This window comes from Paramisgurnus dabryanus, chromosome 17 (assembly GCF_030506205.2).
Source record: "Paramisgurnus dabryanus chromosome 17, PD_genome_1.1, whole genome shotgun sequence".
NCBI lineage: Eukaryota > Metazoa > Chordata > Actinopteri > Cypriniformes > Cobitidae > Paramisgurnus > Paramisgurnus dabryanus.
The window spans coordinates 30,608,143-30,629,348 of NC_133353.1; the positions used below are offsets into that span (position 1 = coordinate 30,608,143).

At 37.3% G+C, this 21,206-nt stretch overlaps 2 protein-coding genes across 9 annotated transcripts in view; both read left to right on the top strand.

Moving 5' to 3' along the window:
* esrrga (estrogen-related receptor gamma a) overlaps positions 1–4,878 on the top strand; it is a 219,433-nt gene extending 214,555 nt beyond the window's left edge. For all 8 annotated transcript variants that reach the window (XM_065288325.2, XM_065288322.2, XM_073812302.1 and 5 more), the window contains one exon: positions 1,263–4,878. In XM_065288325.2, the coding sequence (XP_065144397.1) occupies positions 1,263–1,507 (245 nt within the window). In that variant the 3' untranslated portion in view covers positions 1,508–4,878. The remainder of the gene's footprint in view (positions 1–1,262) is intronic.
* A 14,206-nt stretch (positions 4,879–19,084) lies between these two features.
* ush2a (Usher syndrome 2A (autosomal recessive, mild)) overlaps positions 19,085–21,206 on the top strand; it is a 328,961-nt gene continuing 326,839 nt past the window's right edge. The window contains exon 1 of the mRNA XM_065288316.2: positions 19,085–19,620. Coding sequence (XP_065144388.2) covers positions 19,085–19,620 — 536 coding nt within the window. The remainder of the gene's footprint in view (positions 19,621–21,206) is intronic.

Below are 21,206 nucleotides of genomic sequence, written 5' to 3' on the forward strand. Positions count from 1 at the left end.
ATATGATCATTTTCCAGCTCCACTAGATTTAAACATTTGATTTTTACCGTTTTGGAATGATTACTACGCCAGAATGAGAGAATAGTTCCTAGCCATATCAGCTTAGAAAACTGCACCTTTTAATTTTCGGTCGGTCTTAGTACACGATTTAACTACAGAAGAGTAAAGTTTTAAATAGGAATAATATCGAAACTCGATATTTTTAGCGCAAAGCTAATGGTCTAATCAGATTCAATGTATTATGCTAAGCTATGCTAAAAATTGTACCACCAGACTCAGTGATTAGATGAATGGATTCCAAAACAGTAAAAATCAAATGTTTAACTCTAGAGGAGCATAGTTTCCTTTTAAGTAAAGATCATGTTCCATGAAGATATTTTATAAATATATCAAAAAAGTATTGCTAAGGACTTCATTTAGACAACTTTAACGGCAATTTTCTCAATATTTCCATATTTTCACCTTCAGATTCCAGATTTCCAAATATATCAACCAAATACTTACAAACCATACACTGAAAAAATTATTCATTTAATTTACTCAATCTTTTTAAGGTAGGTGGTTGCAATCACTTTATTTAAGCTGCATTTAAACAAAAGGTTTTTTATTTTATTTTTCAATTTTTTGTAAATGTAGCCTAAATAAATTGAATGCAACCACTTACCTTAAAATAAGTTAAGTAAATTGAAAGAATAATTTTTTTTTAGTGTACATTAATGGAAATTCAATTTATTCAGCTTTCAGATGATGTATAAATCTCAAATTCAAAAACCGTTATGACTGGTATTGTGGTCCGGGGTCACATATACGTTGTTAATTGAAGGTTTTATATACAAAGGTTAAGATTTAAACACTGGTCCCTTTGCAAAATACTTTTTTTACATCTTTATATTAAACTACATACACTAAAAAAAATAATTAATTTAATCTACTTAAATTTTTTAAGGTAAGTGATTGCAATCAATTTATTTAAGCTACATTTAAACAAAACAAAATAGTAAAAAAAGAAAAGAAAAAACTTTTGTTTAAATGTAGCTTTAATCTATTGATTGCAACCACTTACCTTAAAAAATTGAGTAAATTGAATAAATCATATTTTTCAATGTATTTCCCCTTTAGTCGTGTCATTGGTGCCCCCTCAAAATTAAAGGTGCACTTTTGATGTTTTTGAAAATTTGATGTTTGATGTTTTATTATTATAACTAGGTCTGAAATAAAGTTTTATGAAGTTACTCATCATTCTGCATCGATTATTTTTCCAGATTCCATGCATATAGAGGACGTGGAAGCCGTGCAGAAGCTCCAGGACGTGTTGCACGAGGCCCTGCAGGACTATGAGGCGGGCCAGCACGCAGATGATCCGCGCCGGGCCGGCAAACTGCTCATGACTCTACCGCTGCTCCGGCAAACATCCACCAAGGCCGTGCAGCACTTCTACAGCATTAAACAGGACGGCAAAGTGCCCATGCACAAACTGTTTCTGGAGCTGCTGGAGGCCAAGGTCTAACTCCGCCCCCTGCGTCATACTGAGCAAGTTGGAGGGTTATGTCGCTGACTCCGCCCCTTCACCCAGGCAGATAATGATGACTGACTCTCTGCCACTGTTTTTTTTTTGTCTATAAACTTTATCAAATAATAACTAAAAAACATAACCATAATGGTACTCTAATTACTGACAATGATACCTTAATATAAGAATGATTTAAAATGTGATTGAAATGAAAATGAAAAAATGACACAGCATTGGGACTTCAAAGCAGCTGTCGATTCGTTCCTCTCCGTTTTTTGTGCTACGGACATTTTGTTGCTTTTCAAAAGAGAAATTCTGGAGCCGAGAATGACCAGCCCTGCCAAAGGAAGGAGGTCCACCCAGTGGACACCAGCAAGCGAAACTTTCCCCAAACTTTACCGTCCGACTTTCATTTTGCTAACGGATTTGTCCCTCTTTTGTGACTACTGTATGTGCAGTATTACATTAGCGGCGCTCGGAGCAGTTTAACGAAACGATAGCCAAACAGAGATTTGAAAAAGCTGCTCCTCACCATTATTTCACCATGTGGATTGATCATGTGTGTGTGTGTGTCACTCGTTGTTTTCTTTCAAGTCTTCCAAACCTCTTTTAACGGTTTCATTGTTATATTTTCAGGGATTATCCTAATGCTTTAGTCTTTCATGCAATACGAAGGAGAACTTGCAGTGGACTCATTTATTTATTTATTTTATTACGTTGTATTTTTAAAGGTGTAAATATATGGTACGGTCATCGGACACTATATTTCCTCGTATGATGTTAATAATTGATCTTTACGTTTTTCTACCGACCGCCGTGTTTTGTAATTACGAATCACGGTGACTAAAACCTGCTATCTTCTCTAAGCAATAGATGTTTAAAAAGTGGAGATGTAAATGTATGCAAAAAATTTTCTTAGTGCCACACTTGCTTGAGAAAACGCTCTTTTTCGCTTTCCCGTCCGCGCTTGTCATAAGATGATAGATTACATACGTGATATGGCCAGAAGGACCATTATCTCAAATTATAAATTATATATGCATATATACATATTAACTTCAGGCTCTAAATTCAATCCATCATATTTCATACGTATTTGAACTTTGTTAAGCAAAATAGCACTTAGGGAAGACGTCTCCAAGAACAGACGAAGAAACGACGTAGGTTTAGTTTCACGAATGGTGCCAGAGATATCATAATGTGATGTAATCTTCTTCCAAATGACATCTAAATATCAAAGCGAGCAATCCACAGAAATATGTCAGTATTAGTATGGGGTATTTTCTGAATATTCTTAAGCATTGTATATTGTAAATTTTAACAGATTATAAATCTAACCTAAGACATTTTATTGGAACAGATCAAAGAAAAAAAAGAACGAAATGACAAAAAAAATGTAGTTCAGCTTCTTGGTGTTTCATGTCTGCTTAAATCTGTTTTCCCCTTCCTCCGTCACATGCAAAATAGTGTACTACCCACGGTGATCACAGGTCTCGCTGTTTAGTGTGCTTTTATTTATTTTATTCAGTTTTTTTCTTTATTTCAGACAGGGTAGAATTATAGACAATACTGGATGTATGAATCCTCAGGAGCAAAGAATTATGGGTTCTCAAATTACTTTCCGGGATAAACCTGAAAAAAGACTCTGCTAGATCAACGGATCAACGATCAATATAATCAATGCTGATATATAACAGATATTTAAAGTCAAGTACACTATATGTACAAGAGACCATCCGTGTGATTCCTATCATATAGACTAACATTGTGTATCATAGGTTACAATGAAAACATGCTTTGAAATATTTCTTATTTTCTCATTTTTGTCCTGATCTTTTCTTTTTTTTTTTTACAAAATGCTGTACATAGGGCCTTCCATGCTGAACTCCATTGGTATAAATATATATATATATATATATTGACACTTTAAGGTTGCAAAGGGAAGAACCATTTTTGTTCATTTTGGTGTAAGATCGGTTTTCAAAAGTATCACTTTGACTCTGTGTGCTTAATAAAATGAAAAAGAAAAACACAATGATGAAAGGGCAGATGATTTTTTAAATAAAACGGGTATGGGGGTTTTAGTTGCGTCTTGTTGTATAAATACACTGTATCTACCATTATCTATTCAAAACTTTAATGTCCTTTGGAAAGGTTCGTGTAAAGTGACTTTTTGAAATTTTACCGCTCATGGCAACTCATCAGATGGTAAAAACATGGGGTAGGGTGAGTTTTGCTGTTAAGAAAAAGTTGGCACTTTCAATATTTCACGTGAACAATTCCTGGCAAAGAGGTGCTGTTTTTTCTCCGTGATTTTGTTTTTTATTTTTGTTCTTTTGTTTTTTGTCTTTCAATGAGTTATATAATTTATTTAGTCTTTGTGTAACTTCATGACACTAAAATCAAGATCTAAGTCTTCATGATATTCATTTTTTTCAAGCTTTTGCCACAAAACGAAAACATTGCGATACGTTTTTATTAAGTACCACGTAATTTTGAACAAAATGAAAATCGTCACTGTAAAAAAAAAATGCAGCATTTTTGTCAAATCAACATATTTTTATGTTACTATAACTTAGCAAATTAAGTTAAACAAATTGAACTTGTTTTTATAAGTTATGTCAACTTAAAATAGTAGGTTAAATTGACTTGCAAAACTAATTTGTTTTAAATTCATGCTGCATTTTTTTTACAGTGCCGTTCTCTCAACACAGTCATTTATTCAGCATTAAAGTGCAACTGAGACGTAACCATGACTATCTTTTTTAGAGATATTTTCATATTTAACTCAACTTGATGAAACAACGTACGTTGTACGTTATGATTAAATTAAGCGAAATTTCTGTATCTATTGGACTATTTTGCAAATTCTAATGAATAATGATCAAATGTACAAACAGCTGCTATTTTTCAATGTTAAAGAGGTTATAGATATCGGTTGTATTTATTCACGTATCGACATGTCTGCCAAATGTATCTAGACTTTTTTGGCAGTCTAACACAGAAACTCCGATCGGCTTTGATCCAGAAAACTGAAGGGGAAAGAGCATTTGAAAAGCTTAATATAATATTTTTTTTTCAACCCAGGAGTTGCTGATACGACCTGTAGTGAGAACCATGTCTGTAGTTTTTAGATGTGCTCCACATCGGTAAAACTAATACTTGTATATTTTTGTGATGTGCATCATTACAGTGTGCTCCAACCAATATGTCCATTTGTGTAAATGTATTTATTTTACATTGTATATATTGTTCAATGCAAAAAGAGAGACCTATGATTCTGTAACTACGATCAGTTCAGATGTGTAACTCCAATTATGCCTTTCAGGATAATAGTAGAGCAATATTAAACATGCTTCCAGTTTTGACTCCAGGCTGTGATTTCATGTGTGACAACCTCTTTTCTGTTATATTGCATAAAACCGGAGGAAATGTAGACTGTGACAGTAACATATTCTTTGCCGTCTTAAATTTGTTTGTTTAATCAACTCAGATTTACAAGTCATGCCAACTTGATGAGTTGTTTTAACTTATAAAATGACTTTTTCAACAATATTTTTTTAAGTTGTAGCAACTCATCTCTTGTAAAGATAAATAATAGTAAATTGACATGACAAAAAAATATTAAGGCAGCAAACGGGGCTGTTGAATGCTTTATTCTGATTGGTTGAGAAATGTTCCACGGGTATGCATTATTTTTCGATAAATGCACACTTAACCTGTAAAAATGTCTTAAAATAACCACCAGAGCAATGTCTGTGGAAATAATTGACTCTTAACTACACTTTGCGTAGTGCTGCATTACCATCTTGGGTGTGCATTATTTTTAAATATTTCAATGCCCGTCGTCAATTATTCCTTACTTAAGATGCATGCCTAATATTTTCATTTATTTGTTTGCTTAGCCTTAGCATCATTACTGTGCGTTCACTCCAAACGCGATTGAAGCGAATAAATTGCGCTATTTGTGTGTAGTTGAACGCTTGATCATTTTGAGTTACTGTAACTCGCGCATGAAATTTGCGGCATTCACGCGTGAAATTCAGATGCAAATACGCTCAATTTTCCGGCTTTAGCTAGCATGTAGTCTCAACGGGTCTCATTTACGAAGCATGTGTACAGATGTTTAAACTAACAAATAATGGTTCAACAAAAACTTACATACTATTTTTTTTTTAAATGTATGCAAAAACATAAGAAAAACTTAGACCACACATACGCAATAATTATGAACAAGGAAAAAAGATATATAATAGGGTTCTTTTTCCTTGTTCATGATTATTTCGTACGTGTGGTCTAAGTTGTTTTTACGTTATTGCAAACATTTAGAGGAAATTTTAGTTTAAAAGTTTTTGTTGATTCATGATTTGTTAGTTAAAATGTCTTACCGCATATTTCACGCACAAATTTGTGCGTACACATGCTTAGTGAATGAGACCCAATATGTATATACTGTATATAAAGAACATTTTTTACAACTTACCAGATTGTCCGATCTTCCAGGCAAGATCCATTTTATTCATGTTTCTATAAAAGTACGAAGATGTGTCTTACAGATTCTGGTGTCCACATACAGCGACAATGATTTTGTCATCCATTGTTGTTTTGTATTTTTACAAACGTCACTACTAGAGCAAGCTCCTGATTGGATATCCGACAAAGTTCAGATTTTTCAACTCGCGTCAAACACCTAAAACGTTCAATTCATGTGGTGCGAACTGCATCATTCGCGCCGCCCCATTCGCTTGAATCGCCCCGCATCATGTCTTTGATCGCATCTTTGCATTGAATTAAAATGTAAACCATTCGCGCTTAATGCTTCATTCGCGTCTGGTGTGAACGCACCATGAAAGATGACTCGTCTGTATTAGCATGGTTTAATTTTTAAATGTTTATGTAGGGTCCACGCTGTCAGAAAACAATTGTCCCTAGTACCATTTACCACAATTGTACCATACAGATATTTGGTACCAATATGTAACTTAAATAAATAAAATAAAATGCAATTTTGCTATAAGGTGTACTTTTTGAAAGGATACTGTCCTAGTGACATCTCGGGACACATTTTGACCATTTTTTCTGTCAGTGTAGATTAATATTTATAAATTTAGCATAGTGAAAATGTATTCTTGATATTTTCGTTATAGACTGAGTAAGGTCATGTCAAAGATTGAAATCAATGTGAAATCAACGAATCAAACTTTGATGCTCATCATTACTGTAGATTATGAAACTTTAGCTTGGATTTCACAAATACAATTTAAACAGTTAATCATGAACAACTCCTCAGTAACCAAGAAGAACAAAATATTTAAATGTACTCTGATGAGTAGGATGTTGGTGTCCAAGCAACACTAAGTGCCATCTTCCTGGCCACTCGACTTTTCTCTCTCAAAGGCAGTCTGTCATTTTTTTCGTGTTCTGGCATCTTCACGCAGCCACTCTTCATTCTGTCGCGGTTACAATATTATTGCGTCGGAAAGGAGAAGAAAAATGGTGGATGAGAAGAAAGTTCTTGACAACTTGATGCAGCGTTTGAGGCATGTCCACTCAGTGGGTAATCAGCCGATATGCCCTGCGGCTTTAAAGCAGACACATTGATGTAAGACAACGTTCCTAACATCAGCACAGCCTCACGTTCTGCCCGCATCCACTTCATTTCTCCTACAGTTGAACGCCTAAGAGGGAAGAATGTAAAGCAAAAGGTGCAATTTACAACAAGAATACACTTACGAGCAAAGCCTACCTGATTTTGACACCCTATCATAACGTTGAAGGAGCCGGATAACTTGGCTGTGTTGTTTTCAGGCTTTGGAAAAAAGAAAACAAACTCTGTCGCTAATATGTATCATATAATGTGTGGAGACATTTAATGTTGTGTAGCAAAAGCGTTTAAGGCTTTAAAACAGAGTGCACTAACCTGCAGGCAAATATTTTTCAAGAAGATGACATCATACGATATTACTTAAAGAGAGCCCCGTCGCCGGAGGATTTCCATCCCCCCGCGCTTTTTATTATTTGCGCTGCGGCACATACATTTTACTCATCGACTTCGGAGTTCATTTATTTTATTTTATCTTTACGCCATTGATTCATTATTATGATACAATAAAAGCTACTTGAGCATTTCAGCCGCCAAGTACCATTATCATTAACCTTGCGAGACGCTAAAAGTGCTCCGTGGCATTTGTAATGGCTCTTTTAACACTTTCCGCTCTCTCTCTCTCTCTCTCTCTCGTGTTATACGGGGCGCTGCGATTGGGCTTCGCTGACGTCGGGCCCTCGGACGTGGCCCTGTGAGCCGCTGAGGTATATGCAGGGGAAAAGCTGGACTATTTGTATTTCTCCATTATGTCAATTTATGGATCGTCCCGTCGGTGCAATTTGGAACCCGAGCGGGAAAGTGTCTTATAGTCCAATTGGGAATTTTGATGTTCCCCATAAAGCTTTGGTTCAAAGTTAAGCTCGTTTTAGATTAATTGATCTATTCTAGACATATTAGTTAAACTGCTGATCTTGATAAGTCTGACCTCTGTTCTTCTCACATCTATTTAATGGTTTCTGATAACCATAAAAAGGGAGTGGCCAAGTCATATAATCAGAAGCGTAATGCATCCTTTATTTTATTATATATTTTTTATTTTTTTCTGGCAGTTCTGGTAGCATTCTTTTGGTACCCAAGCTAAGTAAGCCAGTAAGGTTTTGATTGTATCAAAGGAGCTTGAACGAGATCATATCAGGATGAAGGGTCTTATTTGGCATTCTCATATACCAAAGTATCATGTCTCTCCAAACAGTACTGCATGTTATGTGGTATACCACCGGAAAAAAGTTTGTGTGCTTGCCGTCATCTGTAAAGTGCTAATGTGTGCATTTGGGCTTTTTGTCACCGAATCCACCCAATTTATTTCTTAGTGTGAGAGCAGGGTCACTCTCCTGGGCTTTAGTGTGCTGATGGTCTGGGCCACACTGTGGTAATGGCGTTTCACAGGTCTCCTGGTCCCCCGACACTGGTTACGTTTCTGTGAGAGACATCACGAGGACCCGATAGGTATGTGTAGAGAGATAGAAGAAAGTGTGTGGATCAGATTTCTGACAACGTGCAAAGAAGGCAGCATTGAACCTGACCCTCTTGAGACGTCGTTCACCCTTGGAATAGGGCTGATGTTGTTGCACCTTCTGCTCTTATACTGTAAGTCCTGGGCCTTAAGAAAGTGTTTAAGGGATGCCAACCAAGCTACTGTGTAATATCATGGACATGTTTTCGTATAGACAAAGAGTGAACTATATACTGTATGTAAGACTGTGTCTTAAAGGGACACTCCTCTATTTATTTTTTTTTTTTTAAAAAGCAAATTTTCCAGCTCCCCCAAGTAAAATATTTGATTTTTACCGTTTTGGAATCCATTCAGCTGAACTCCGGGTCTGGCGGTATCACTTTTAGCATAGCTTAGCAGAATCTATTGAATCTGATTAGACCATTAGCATTGTGCTTAAAAAGAGTTTCGATATTTTTTCTATTTAAACCTTGACTCTTCTGTAGTTACATCGTGTACTAAGACAGATTTAAAATTAAATGTTGTGATTTTCTATGTCGATATGGCTAGGAACTATACTCTCATTCTGGCGTAATAAACAAGGACTTTACTGCCGTGCCACGGCTGCAGCAGGTGCAATGATATTACGCAGCACTGAAAATAGTCCCCTTGGTAACTTTCAATAGCAGGGGACTATTTTCGGGCACTACCTAATATCATTGTGCCTGCTGCAGCCGTGGCACGGCAGCAAAGTCCTTGATTATTACGCCAGAATGAGAGTATAGTTCCTAGCCATATCTGCCTAGAAAATCGCAATTTTTAATTTTACATCAGTGTTAGTACACGATGTAACTACAGAAGAGTTAAGTTTTGAATAGGAAAATATCAAAACTTTTTGGTTATTTTTTAGCGCAATGCTAATGGTCTAATCAGATTCAATAGATTATGCTAAGCTATGCTAAAAGTGGTAGCGCCAGACCCAGAGATCAGCTGAATGGATTCCAAAACGGTAAAAAGCAAGTGTTTAACTCTAGGGGAGCTGGAAAATTAGCATATTTTCATATGTCCCTTTAAGAAGCAAGTGACCATTGACTTCAATAGTAGAAATTAAAAAAATGATGGAATTTAATGGGTACCATCAACTGTGTGTTTACCATCATTTATCAAAATATTTTCTTTATCATTTATAACAATACTTCCAAAATATTTTTTCGTACTTTGGAAGTCAATGGTCAGTATCTGCTGTGTGTGTTTACCATCATTTCTCAAAATATCTTCTTTTGTGTTCATCAGAAAAAAGATATTCATACAGGTTTAGAACAACACGAGGATGATGACAGAATTTTCATTTTAAGGTGAACTATCCCTTTAAATCCATTTTAAATTACATTTACACCTAAAAGATGTGATATTGCATATACTTCAACGTTTGTAAGATATCAGTCAACCCTGCTCTTTTGATGTCATCATCGGCTATTAAAATAAAAACCGTACCGGCCAACCAAAGTGGGTTAGTTCCCTTCTACACCCTTTTTCACGCACCACATCTCAACCATTGTAGCGAGGCACATAATGACTCGTCTCCAGCAGAATAGCCTTTTTCAATTTTAGGACTACTTAACATTAAATGTAACTGGTAGATCACTCAAAAGCAATTAATTGTCATCCCTGTAAAAGGCAAGTTCACCGTCTCCTTAATACACGGGATGAAATGGATCAGACGGCGGCAGGCTCATCGAGAGCATTAGCGGGTCACACTTGCACGTTTATTTGCACTTAAATGTTTTACTCTACATTCGATGAACCATTAATTCGGTTAGTGCACTTTTATAAATAGTTTGGGGTGTCAACCGGGTTTGAATTAGTAGCACTTGAGAACTCTTCAGAGAAGGCCTTCATAAAACAGCATGAGCACAATAAATAAAACTAATGTGTGGATTCACGTAAGGTCTTTTTGTGTGAACTGTTTTGAAAGTAATCCATTTAGAAAGACACTTTGCCGACAACTTTTTTCTGTTTACACTTACAGTTTGAGTTGGTGTTTAATTTATCATTTTGCTCAGTATTTTCTTCTAATTCAGTCCACTGGTTCTTACAACCAGAGCCGGTGTTTGTGTCTGCCGAAACCTCACCCTCCCGTGGCGCTGAGTGACTGTGTGCGTGTGCGACAACAGAACACTCCAGAGCCCATTGTGACTTGACTTGCTAGTGATCTCCAGTTCTTACTCGGAGCCAGCATGGGGTGTCTGGAGTGTCACATCTGACAACTCAATATACAGCCATGTCGGTACACAGGAGAGGAGCAATCTGAGAGATGATGCACTGGCACAGTTCTTCTATGTCCATCTTTTTCACTGACAGCAACAGGAATTTCCAAGCAGTACAGCAGTCATGAAGTGCACATCACCCATATATTCTGCTCCCCTGCTTTCCGCTGGAACTTGTTTACAATGTCATGTGCACACACGTGGCCTTATTTGTCAAAATATACAGTAGAAAGTTTATTTTGATTTTTAAATTTAAAGAGGGATAAACTCTTAAACTTACTTCTGTGATGCTCAGCATGTGCAGTGTGAATGCTCTTAACATCAGTGCAAAAAAAATTGTGTGATTATTCACGTACACTGTCAGAAATAAAGGTACAAAACTGTACCTTTTCTGTCACTGGGGCTGTACCCTAAGTTTCCGTTTGATACCTTTACAGGAATACAAAACAGAATACAATTTTGGGTAGATTACCCTACCTTAAGGACCTACATTGTTAGAAAAAAGTCAAAATATGTACTCTAGCTGTTAGTGGGGCAGCACTCTTTAAAAAGGTAATTGTATGGACCGTTAGGTACAAATATGTAAACATTTAGTACCAATATGTACCTTTGAGATACTAATATGTATTTTTGAGGTATTAATAAGCTCTCTTTGGTCCCAGTATGTACCAATGAGGTACTAAAATGAAATCCCTAGTTGCAAAGCTGTACTTTTTGAAAGGGTACAGCCCCAGTGACAGAAACGGTACAGTTTTGTACCTTTATTTCTGACAGTGTATGCATTATGCATGTGTAAAACAGGACTTAGCAGAATGTAGCATCTATTTACATATATATATCTATGGTCCAAGCTGGTGCAAAAGCAACATGACCTCACGGAAAGTCGTGTTATAGTCACGCAAAATTTTATTAATTTATTCGTGTCCATGGCACAAAATTCACCTTTTTTCGTGCCTTGAGAATGAATGTCTTTTTCGTGATGCACAAATTTCTATAAATAGTTTCTTGTGTCCGTGGAACTACGTTTTTCGTGTCTTTTAGGTATTGTTTTCTCTTTTTTCCCCTTATTTTTAAATCATTGTCGGTTGGGGTTGGTGTTAGATTTGGGGTTTGAGATGTACTTGTATTGGTTTCTACATGTTTTTCTTCCGCTTTTAAAACTATTCTCGCCTGGGGTTGGGGTTAGAGTTGGGGTTTGGGTTAGGATGTCTAAAAATGTAACAGAAAGTGATTCTAACCCCAACCCCAAGCGACAATGGTAAGAAAATAGAAAAAAACAATGAGGAAACAATACATAAAATGAAACAAAAAAGAAAGTCGTGCTACGGACATGAGTAACTATTTATAGACATTCCTGCGAGTGTCACAAAAAGACATTCGTGCTCAAGGCACGGAAAAAAGCTGAATTCTTGCCATGGACACAAATATATTAATACAATTTTGCATGACAATATCACAACTTTTCTGGGCAAAAGAGTGGAGGCGTGGACTAATTTGCATATTCATAGATCAGGATAGTAAATAAGGCAAGGGTGTAGAGTTACATTCAAGCTGTTTTAAAGTTTTAAAAAATTACACAGAAAACCTTTACATATATTATGATGATCAAAGATGTATTTGAAGTGATAAAATTATCAACAACAGGGGGACTTTAAATAAATAACACTCGATTCATCAGAGGCGCGGAAAGATATTTTCGGTAGGGGGTGCTGGGGTGCGGATGCGGCGGCGGGGGGGGGGGGCTGTTTATATTTATAGAATTCTAAAGTTGTTCACAAGTTTTTTATTCTGCAGACCACTCTACCTATGTTTTCTTTTAAAAACTCACTTGCAACTCCAGTCCATAATGTACAGCTGAGCTGACGATGCATACATACAAACTATATAGCCTATTGCAACATAGTAGAGTTTAGATTCTCTGCCAGGGTCGTTATTTTCTGCTACGATATTTTTTAATCATTACTTTATTAGCCTCATTGGGTGGGGAGAAAGCTATGCCATATTATCAGAAATATTATATATAGACTATATTTAGGCCAAAGTAACAAATGTGTCCAAAAAGTTACACAAACTACAAAATGATTTGTAAAAGTTAGAAAATGCAACGTGAGTCATGTGCGGAGTCTCCTCTGGCACACATCACGCACCGGGTCTGCTGTTCTGTATGGTGTAGCTTAAATGCAACATGGAGTTTGAAGATGTAAAGAAAAAGAGAAAACAGGAGAATTAACTTTAAGCAAGTTTGGAGGAAAGTCGGAGGTATAGAACCAGTTATTCATTCTCACTCGTGCCAGTAGCCTACGCCTTCTTTGTTTTCCTTTGCTTAAGTTTTTAATATTTATAAATTTTAACATGGAAACTTTATTGACATCACTCGAGTTGAGGCGATTAGTGGACCTTTCAATTCACGGGTTTCATTTAATTCTATTTTTTAAACGTAAATGTAATATTTTTGTCTTAAGTTTTGTTTCAGTTTGCCATGCCTCCTGCACGGCGGTGTAAAAATAAGATATTTTTAGACTTTAAAATTCAAACATCATATCCTAAATTGTTGGAATATATTCCATATGTATTAATTTGGATTTATAGATGTTTAACATTAAATCGATGCATGGGAATAATTTATATAAATTTTTTAAATACCCACCACTCTTAAATGCGCATGTTCCTTATTGTACATAGAGGCTTTAAAATTTAGTTCCTTTTGTTAAAATGTCGTTTTAATAATTTACTTCAATCTTTTTTACTTAAAATGTTATTTTACATTTACATGTGCGTTAAACACAGCGAAACAATTTGGCTATATTTTTAAATAGTTTTCGAAAAGATCACCTTTTTCTGATATGTAAGTCATTTGGACAAATAACTAGTCCTTGGGACTTTTGGGCTGGGTTATTGAAAAAAAAATCCAAAATTCTCTTCTGAGACATTGCGAAGCTGATAGATAGGCTACAGATAGCCTAGTAATTCGTTCTATGTGGCTGTGAGTGTGCGTGCTTGTATGTTATGCTTATACGTATACGCAGCTTATGGGCTGAATCGCATTCACGTTGTCAAAACAAATCTGACTGGCTTATTCACACTGAAATAAATTAAATCATTTTAAAATTACTAAATGAATAATTCTCTCTTCATCACACAGCCCAAACATGATGACATACAAAATGTATTGGAACAGTAACAAACAACAATCAGAGACATTTATAAGCTATCATTTTATGGTCATTGCAGTTTTAAATCTTTGCCACCAGGGGGTGCTGCAGCACCTGCAGCACCCCCACTTCCCGCGCCCATGCGATTCATGCCATATAAGTGTCCTGCATGGCATACAAAAGACTTTGGTGAAAAACAAACTAAAATATAATCCATTCTTTGATTAAAGTATTGTTTTAGGGTATTCGCTTTAAAATAATGCATAACAACTGTAACCACAGCAATTTCCACAACAAGAGTAGTAAATGTCTTAAGGATACGTAAAATGCATGATACAAGTTATACCTTTTAAAGCTTATGGTGCTCACCATCCAGTCCAATTGTAACCAGAAAACTTAAAACAACACTTTTAAACAAATCTGCATGTGGGTGTTGAAGAACAAAGAAATACGTTTGGGGTCCAGAAGACATGAAGGTGAGTAAATAATGACAAGGTTTTCATCTTTTGGCTTTAAAATAAGTTTTTCCTAAGTCACAAGACTTTTTTAAGATGTAAAATAAACATTTTGGTGTCTCCAAAGTACATATGTGAAGTTATAGCTCAAATATCATACAGATAATTTATTATAGCATGTTAAAATTGCCACTTGTAGGTTTGAGCAGTGATGTGTCATTTTGGGTGTGTCCTTTAAAATGCAAATGAGCTGATCTTTGCACTAAATGGCAGTGCTGTGGTTGGATAGTGCAGATTAGGGTACAGTATTATCCCCTTCTGACATCAAAGGGGAGCCAAATTTCAATGACTTATTTTTTCATGCTTGAAGAGAATGGTTTACCAAAACTAACTTACTGGGTTTTTCTTTTTCACATTTTCTAGGTTGATAGATGCATTGGGGACCCAATTATAGCACTTAAACATGGAAAAAGTCAGATTTTCATGATATCATATGGAACAGCAATATTTAAGAGTGTAGTTCATTCAAAAAGAAAAAATGGTCAATCATTCCAGTCCAAACTTGCTTTGTTTTTATTACCACGTATACAACAGAAGCGCCGCTCTTAGATTCTAGAAGAATGCTCTTTTCCATAAAATGAAAGTGAATGTTGTCTCTACTTCCCATTCATTTTCACTGAAAGTAAAAGAGCAAAACACACTGCAAATTGCTGTACAGTTCATAATGTAAGCTGTGAAATGTCAGCTTCATGCAAGTTTCTAAATGTCAGAAATGACACAAACAGAAAAAAAATAAACGTCATTATAGGAAATGCCAAATAAATGAACTATTTAATAATAGACATTCAATAAGCAAATTGCTGAAGTTTACTAAATAAAAAACCATGCTTGAGCTCTATCTACCGTTTTTTGAGATTATTGCAGGCTTTCTCCTGCGCTGGGAGTTTGAGGCTAATATAATCATATGTATCTCAGCAGGACGGGGATTTCTCTATGGAACCCTGGGGGAAAATACCACAGAACTGCACATCAGCAGCATAAAGCTCAAGATATGACTTTCAGGCTTTATTGCAATTTATGGCGTTTCTTGTGCCATATTTTATTGTAAAACAAACCATATGCCAGTTTAACAGTCGTACGGTGCCTTTTTTGCCAGGAGATTCCCTGTAGTACAACCAGGGAGGCTATGACATTGGTTTGTGTTGATTTGGCAATATGCGAAACAGTTTATTTATACAGCCCAGCAGTAATTTGTCATTCTGCATCACAACAGGACAAATCCAACAGAAACAGTATGATGTTTGTTGTTGTTGATCTTTAGTAGTTATTAGTTAGTGAAGGAGTACGGGCACATTGGTGTGTTAAACAAGCTGGGTTTATCTTGTGAGTGACTGGAATGCAAAGGATTGTGGTCTCATTTGCATGCTGCTGTATCTCCTTGAACAAAAGCTTAGATAATGCAAAGGCTAATTTTGATACCAGTCTTCATTACAACATTCTCAGCATTTGTGTGCATGCAGCAGAGGCTCAGGGCTTAAAGAGAATCAATATGATTAAAGTCCAAATCTAATGCCTACTTCAGACCAATGAAACAGGGAAAAGATGATGAAACTGTAGTCAATGTTGGGAAATGCATTTGTGGCGTCTTGAAATTACTCTCAGGAGAACAAATAACTGTACTGTAAAATATGCATTCACATTATATGCTTGTATGCGTTTGTGTGAGCGCAGGGTTGGCTATACCTTGCAGAAGTTGTTCAGAAAACTAAAGAACTAAGAACTAAATTGTGGATATGCAAGTTCCTTGCTTAAAGATTATAGGGATAGTTCACCCAAAAATGAAAATTTTGTAAACTTTTGCGCGCTCACGTGAAACTTTTGACGCTCACGTGAAACTTCCGCATGCTCACATGAAACTTTCATGTGCTCACGTGAAACTAAACTTTATTAATTTTTTTCTCCATTTCCCCTTAGGTAGGGTGACCATACATGCCATTCTTCCCGGACGCTTCCTGGCCAGGATTTTGGAGCGTCTTCCGGAGGTCGTATTTGTTGACCGCATACACTATTCAGTTAAAAACATAAGACATACAATCATAGTTTCATTCTTACCTTAAAATGTAACTCTTGCTTTTCTGTAATAATAATAATAATAATCCTCTATGACGTATGCAGTCAACAAATACAACTTCCGGAAGAGGCACCCGAAAACCTGGCCAGGACGCGTCCGAGAAGAATGGCACGTATGGTCACCCTACCTAAGGGGACATAGAGAAAAAATTAAATAAAGTTTAGTTTCGTGTGGGCACGTGAAACTATTGCGTTTAGTTTCGTGTGCGCTCATGAAACTATCGCCTGCGTACATGAGACTATCGCGTGCACACGTGAAAGCCAAAGTTTCATGTGCGCACGCAAAAGTTGCACGTGCGCACGCGATTGTTTCAAGTACGAACGCAAAACTAAACTTTAAAAAAAAGGTTCTGCAAATGAATGTTTCGCGTGAGCACATCAAAGTTTCACATGAGCACGCGAAAGTTTCAAGTGAGTACGCGAAAGTTTCACGTGAGCACGCGAAAGTTTCACGTGAGCACGCGATAGTTTCACGTGAGCACACAAAAGTTTAGTGAACTTTAGATTTTTTTTACTCCAATGTCACCTTAGGGGCTCGGTACAAACCTGTATACATTTTGTAACAAAACCAATCATGAGCCCCAATTACTTTTATAGTAGGAAAAAAGAATACTATGGAAGTAAATGGGGCTCATGAACGGTTTGGCTACAAACATTCCTTAAAATATCTTCCTTCATGTTCATCAGAACAAAGAAATGTATACAGGTTTGTAACAACACGAGAGTGAGTAAATGATGAGAGAATTTTCACTTTTGGGTGAACTATCCCTTTAAAAGCTCTAAAAGTGTGCATTTACGCCCCCTCCTTAATTGGCATAGGTACCAACCGGTGAGGTGATGGAGTGGAGGAGGGATGCTGCAAAACTCTCACAGGACACAAAAAGGGGTGACTATACAGATCGTGCTGATGGATTGGATTACATTATAATGCTCCTCCCAAACTTAGTTAAATAAACTTCAGAAATCCTTAAAAACTGGCATGAAACTGTCATTTAAAACTTACAGCAAGAAAATTATGATACTAACAGACCCATTAGTTACCCGAGATTCTGATCTTAAATTAGTTTGAACTTGAAGGTGTAAATGGGTTGTCGACAAATACATTTTTCAGTGTTAACTGTTCACCAACTTTTCATCTTTTAAATTACCTTTGCCTTTTTGCAGAAAACAACTAGAAGAAAGAAATAATTAAAAATATAAATTGTTTAATGTCTATAAATGTCATGTCAGCTTTCATAAAAGGGGCAAATAAACCATATCCTAATGGACAAATCATTTGTGAGGCTTGCTTTATTTAGGCCCATGTCACATGAGTTTATAAGAACCAAGCACCAGGATGCGACATTTCGCCAGAGTAATGCCATCCCTGTGATCAGTGCGTCATGGTCCATAATAATACCCAAACATCCCCACATTGTGCATTCATTCATCCCCCCTCTCTTATAATCCTTTGTCCTGCTTTCCCCTCCTGGAGTACAGCACCTGAATGTGCAACTCTGTGCCGGGTTGCTAAGCGACGTGGAGTGGCGTTCACGAGCCAAGAGATCCACTTGTTCAATCGAGACGTAATGTAACACTGTCATCATCCGCCAGCGACTCTGATCAATGATGGCAACAGGTTTTTCTCTTTATCCCGTCACTTACCGCTTCGACGTGTTCCTGTGTGTTTATTTATCATCATTTTGGCGAATTGTTTTTAGAGTGAACGAGCTCTCAAGTTCTGGGTAGTTTGTGTGACGCGCGCGCGCGCCGAGCAGATGGCAAACTCTCATAATCTGCTTTGGCCACGAGCTCCTTGAATGCATCATCATGCATCGAGGTAAGAAATATAGTATAGTTTATTTTAATACTATCACTTGTTGATGTTTATGTGTTTGTTTATGGTTATATTTGCTTGTATTAAAGTAATTTACAGCCTCGAGGTTTTTTTTTAAGATAAATGAAGAGGCGCAAAACACTAAAAAGCTTTTGTTCAATGAAGTGGACAGGATTTCCCGCTGGTTTTTATTTGTTCGTCATTTTATTATAGGGTGTTTACGAGTGAGTTCAGCAACCTGTTGAATGTTTGTGCGCGAACAACCTGAATGAGATTATGTTTTTAATGTTGAGGTAACTCCCTTACCTCAGATTTATGCATTATGTTTTGAAACGAACCGTTTGCATCTATTTTGTGTGTTCACCATACCATTACTGCATTTTACAAAAGCTGTTATTCTCCTCTTCGCAATGCCACTTGAATTCAGGGTAGCTGTTGTTGACACAAAGCCCGCGCAGTGCAATTCAGATGCGGCGGCAAAAAGTAATTGTTAAGCTTTTCTTGCATCAAGCCGCAATCCTAACAGCCTGAGGAAAGGTGTCACGGTGTAATATTTTCCATAAATATGTTTTCACTTATGATTTTTTTTCTCTACAGGACTTTAACAGGCCCAAATCCTAGCTATCATGTGAAAGCTTTGGTCCCCTCTTTGACATTGTGCCATTAAGCTGTGCTGCCTTACCCAAGGCACTGGACTGTAAAAATGTCACCGCAAGCATGACCGTCATTACTTATTTAAGATCCCTACATCAGGAGACACCGTCACCAGCAAAGACATATCGGGTCTTTGTGCACAAAGGTGCTATGTTATTACTGTACACCCTAGGCTTTTATGCCTCCCTCACCCTGGTTGCCCCACAGGGCATCTTCCCCAGGCTGGAGAACATAGGGGCATATAAATCAGTCAGCACCACACCGACAGGATCCACGTGTGGCATCCCTGATAGAAGCACTTTTTGCCAAGCTGCCCGGGTACGGGAGGACCTTCTGACCTGTGTGCAAAAGTTCTGCATCCAAGAGTGTCCACACAGCTCCTCTACCCCATACTACACCGACCTCCTCACCACAAAACCGGACACGTGCCGAAAGGTTTTTAGAGAAGAGGACCATCGTCCGGGTGCAGAGCCTGGATCCCCCAGCTTTGTTTTTCCCGATCTGAAAGATTGTTCTGTCTCCCCCTCCGCTCCAAACTTGGGTCCAGAGAGCTCGTTTACTCTAACCGTGTGGGTGAAACTCGAGGAAGATGGTGTAATGTAAGTAGATCCGTCCAGAATTTTCCCTTAAGAAGGTTAGAGAGTGTTTCTGTCACTTTAGAGAACTTAATGAACCAGATCGGTTTCAATACCCGTTTACCTGTATGATCTACACCAGATATGGTTAGCTTGGCCGGCAGCCTAGATTTGGTTTTTATATAAAACAAAATGTAATCCTGCCACAGCTGCTGGTTTGTTCTCGTCACATTTTCTGTGTTGTATCTTCACTTTGAAAGCGTGTTGGTACATGGACCACATTGTGCGAGGAGCCCTGCCAAGTTGAAAAAGCTGTAAGCCCTATTTGCTCCGGCAAGACCAGCTGTGGCCAGTTTCAGATCAATGAAATGAAATTGCCACAGTGTTTCCTGAGCCCTGGCAAAAAAACGGCAACAACTCAAAGGCCACTTTGTTTTTCCACAGCACAGAAAATGATATAGTTGAAAGTGGGTGATGGGATGAAAGGACGGAGTCAGAGAGGGTCCAGAAGAAGAACAACTGTTTCAGCATTTTATATCAAGTGCAGACAGAGCATGAAAAGAGAGACAAAGCCACCGGCGTGTAGTGTTGAAAAATAAATAAGTGACTCCGTGAGGCGTTTCAGCTTTTGTTTTTCGTCGAGGCAGTCGGCATGTTTATGTTGTTTTTTAGTGAATTAATAAGCCTGCTGTGTTTAATACCTGCCGAAGATTCCCTTGGTAATACGACATAAAAATATACACAGCTCGGACTCGTTTTTTGGAACACTTGCCTCACTAGACATATTGAATACTAAAATGTGGCTTTCCCTGGAGAAGCCTGGCCTAATTGCAAGTGGAGCAGGCAGAAAAGCTTGACTGTAGGGGAGATGTTTCTGACTCTGTGGCCCTGGCGGAACCCGAGTACAAATGCTTTACGAATTATTGGACGTGGTGGCCTGTGTTCATAAATGCTGCGTTTCACATAAAACGCCTGTAGTGGTGTTTCTTGTGACAGCGTAGTGGCGCGTTTTCGAGTAACAAGAAAAGGCAAATGGAAAATATTGATACAACATGCATAAATGTCAGAGTGGCGTTCGTTTAAGTTTGTAAGGTATTTCCCAGTAAATGAGCACTGGTGGATAAAAAAAAAGATTGTTTGTCTCTCACCATCGTACGTGATGTGAGATGCAGCTTCATGTATTGTCTCATATCTGATGTAAATAAGCAAAGTGTTTAGCATTCTGTGCATCTCAGTCACTAGCAGCGTTTCCATTACAGATTTGCGCAAAACTTTAGCATTATTTTCTAAATGTCGACAAAAGACTCTTGCGAAATGACTGGGTTTCCATTAACCGATGATATACGTCTGAAATGTATGTTTTCCTTTTGCGATAAGTCATTTTAAACATTACGTTGACTGATGCTGGTAGGTTTATTAATATTACATCCACCGCACTAGGCATTATTTGTAAGAGTATTATCCAAACATTAATGCCAAGGAAAGCCCATTATACTTAGGAGTGGCAATGTATAGGTGTTTCCTGGAGATAATACTAAATTATTTTAAATAAAAAGAGATGTAGGAGTGTTATCCAAACATTATTGGCAAGGAAAGCAACTATTGAGGTA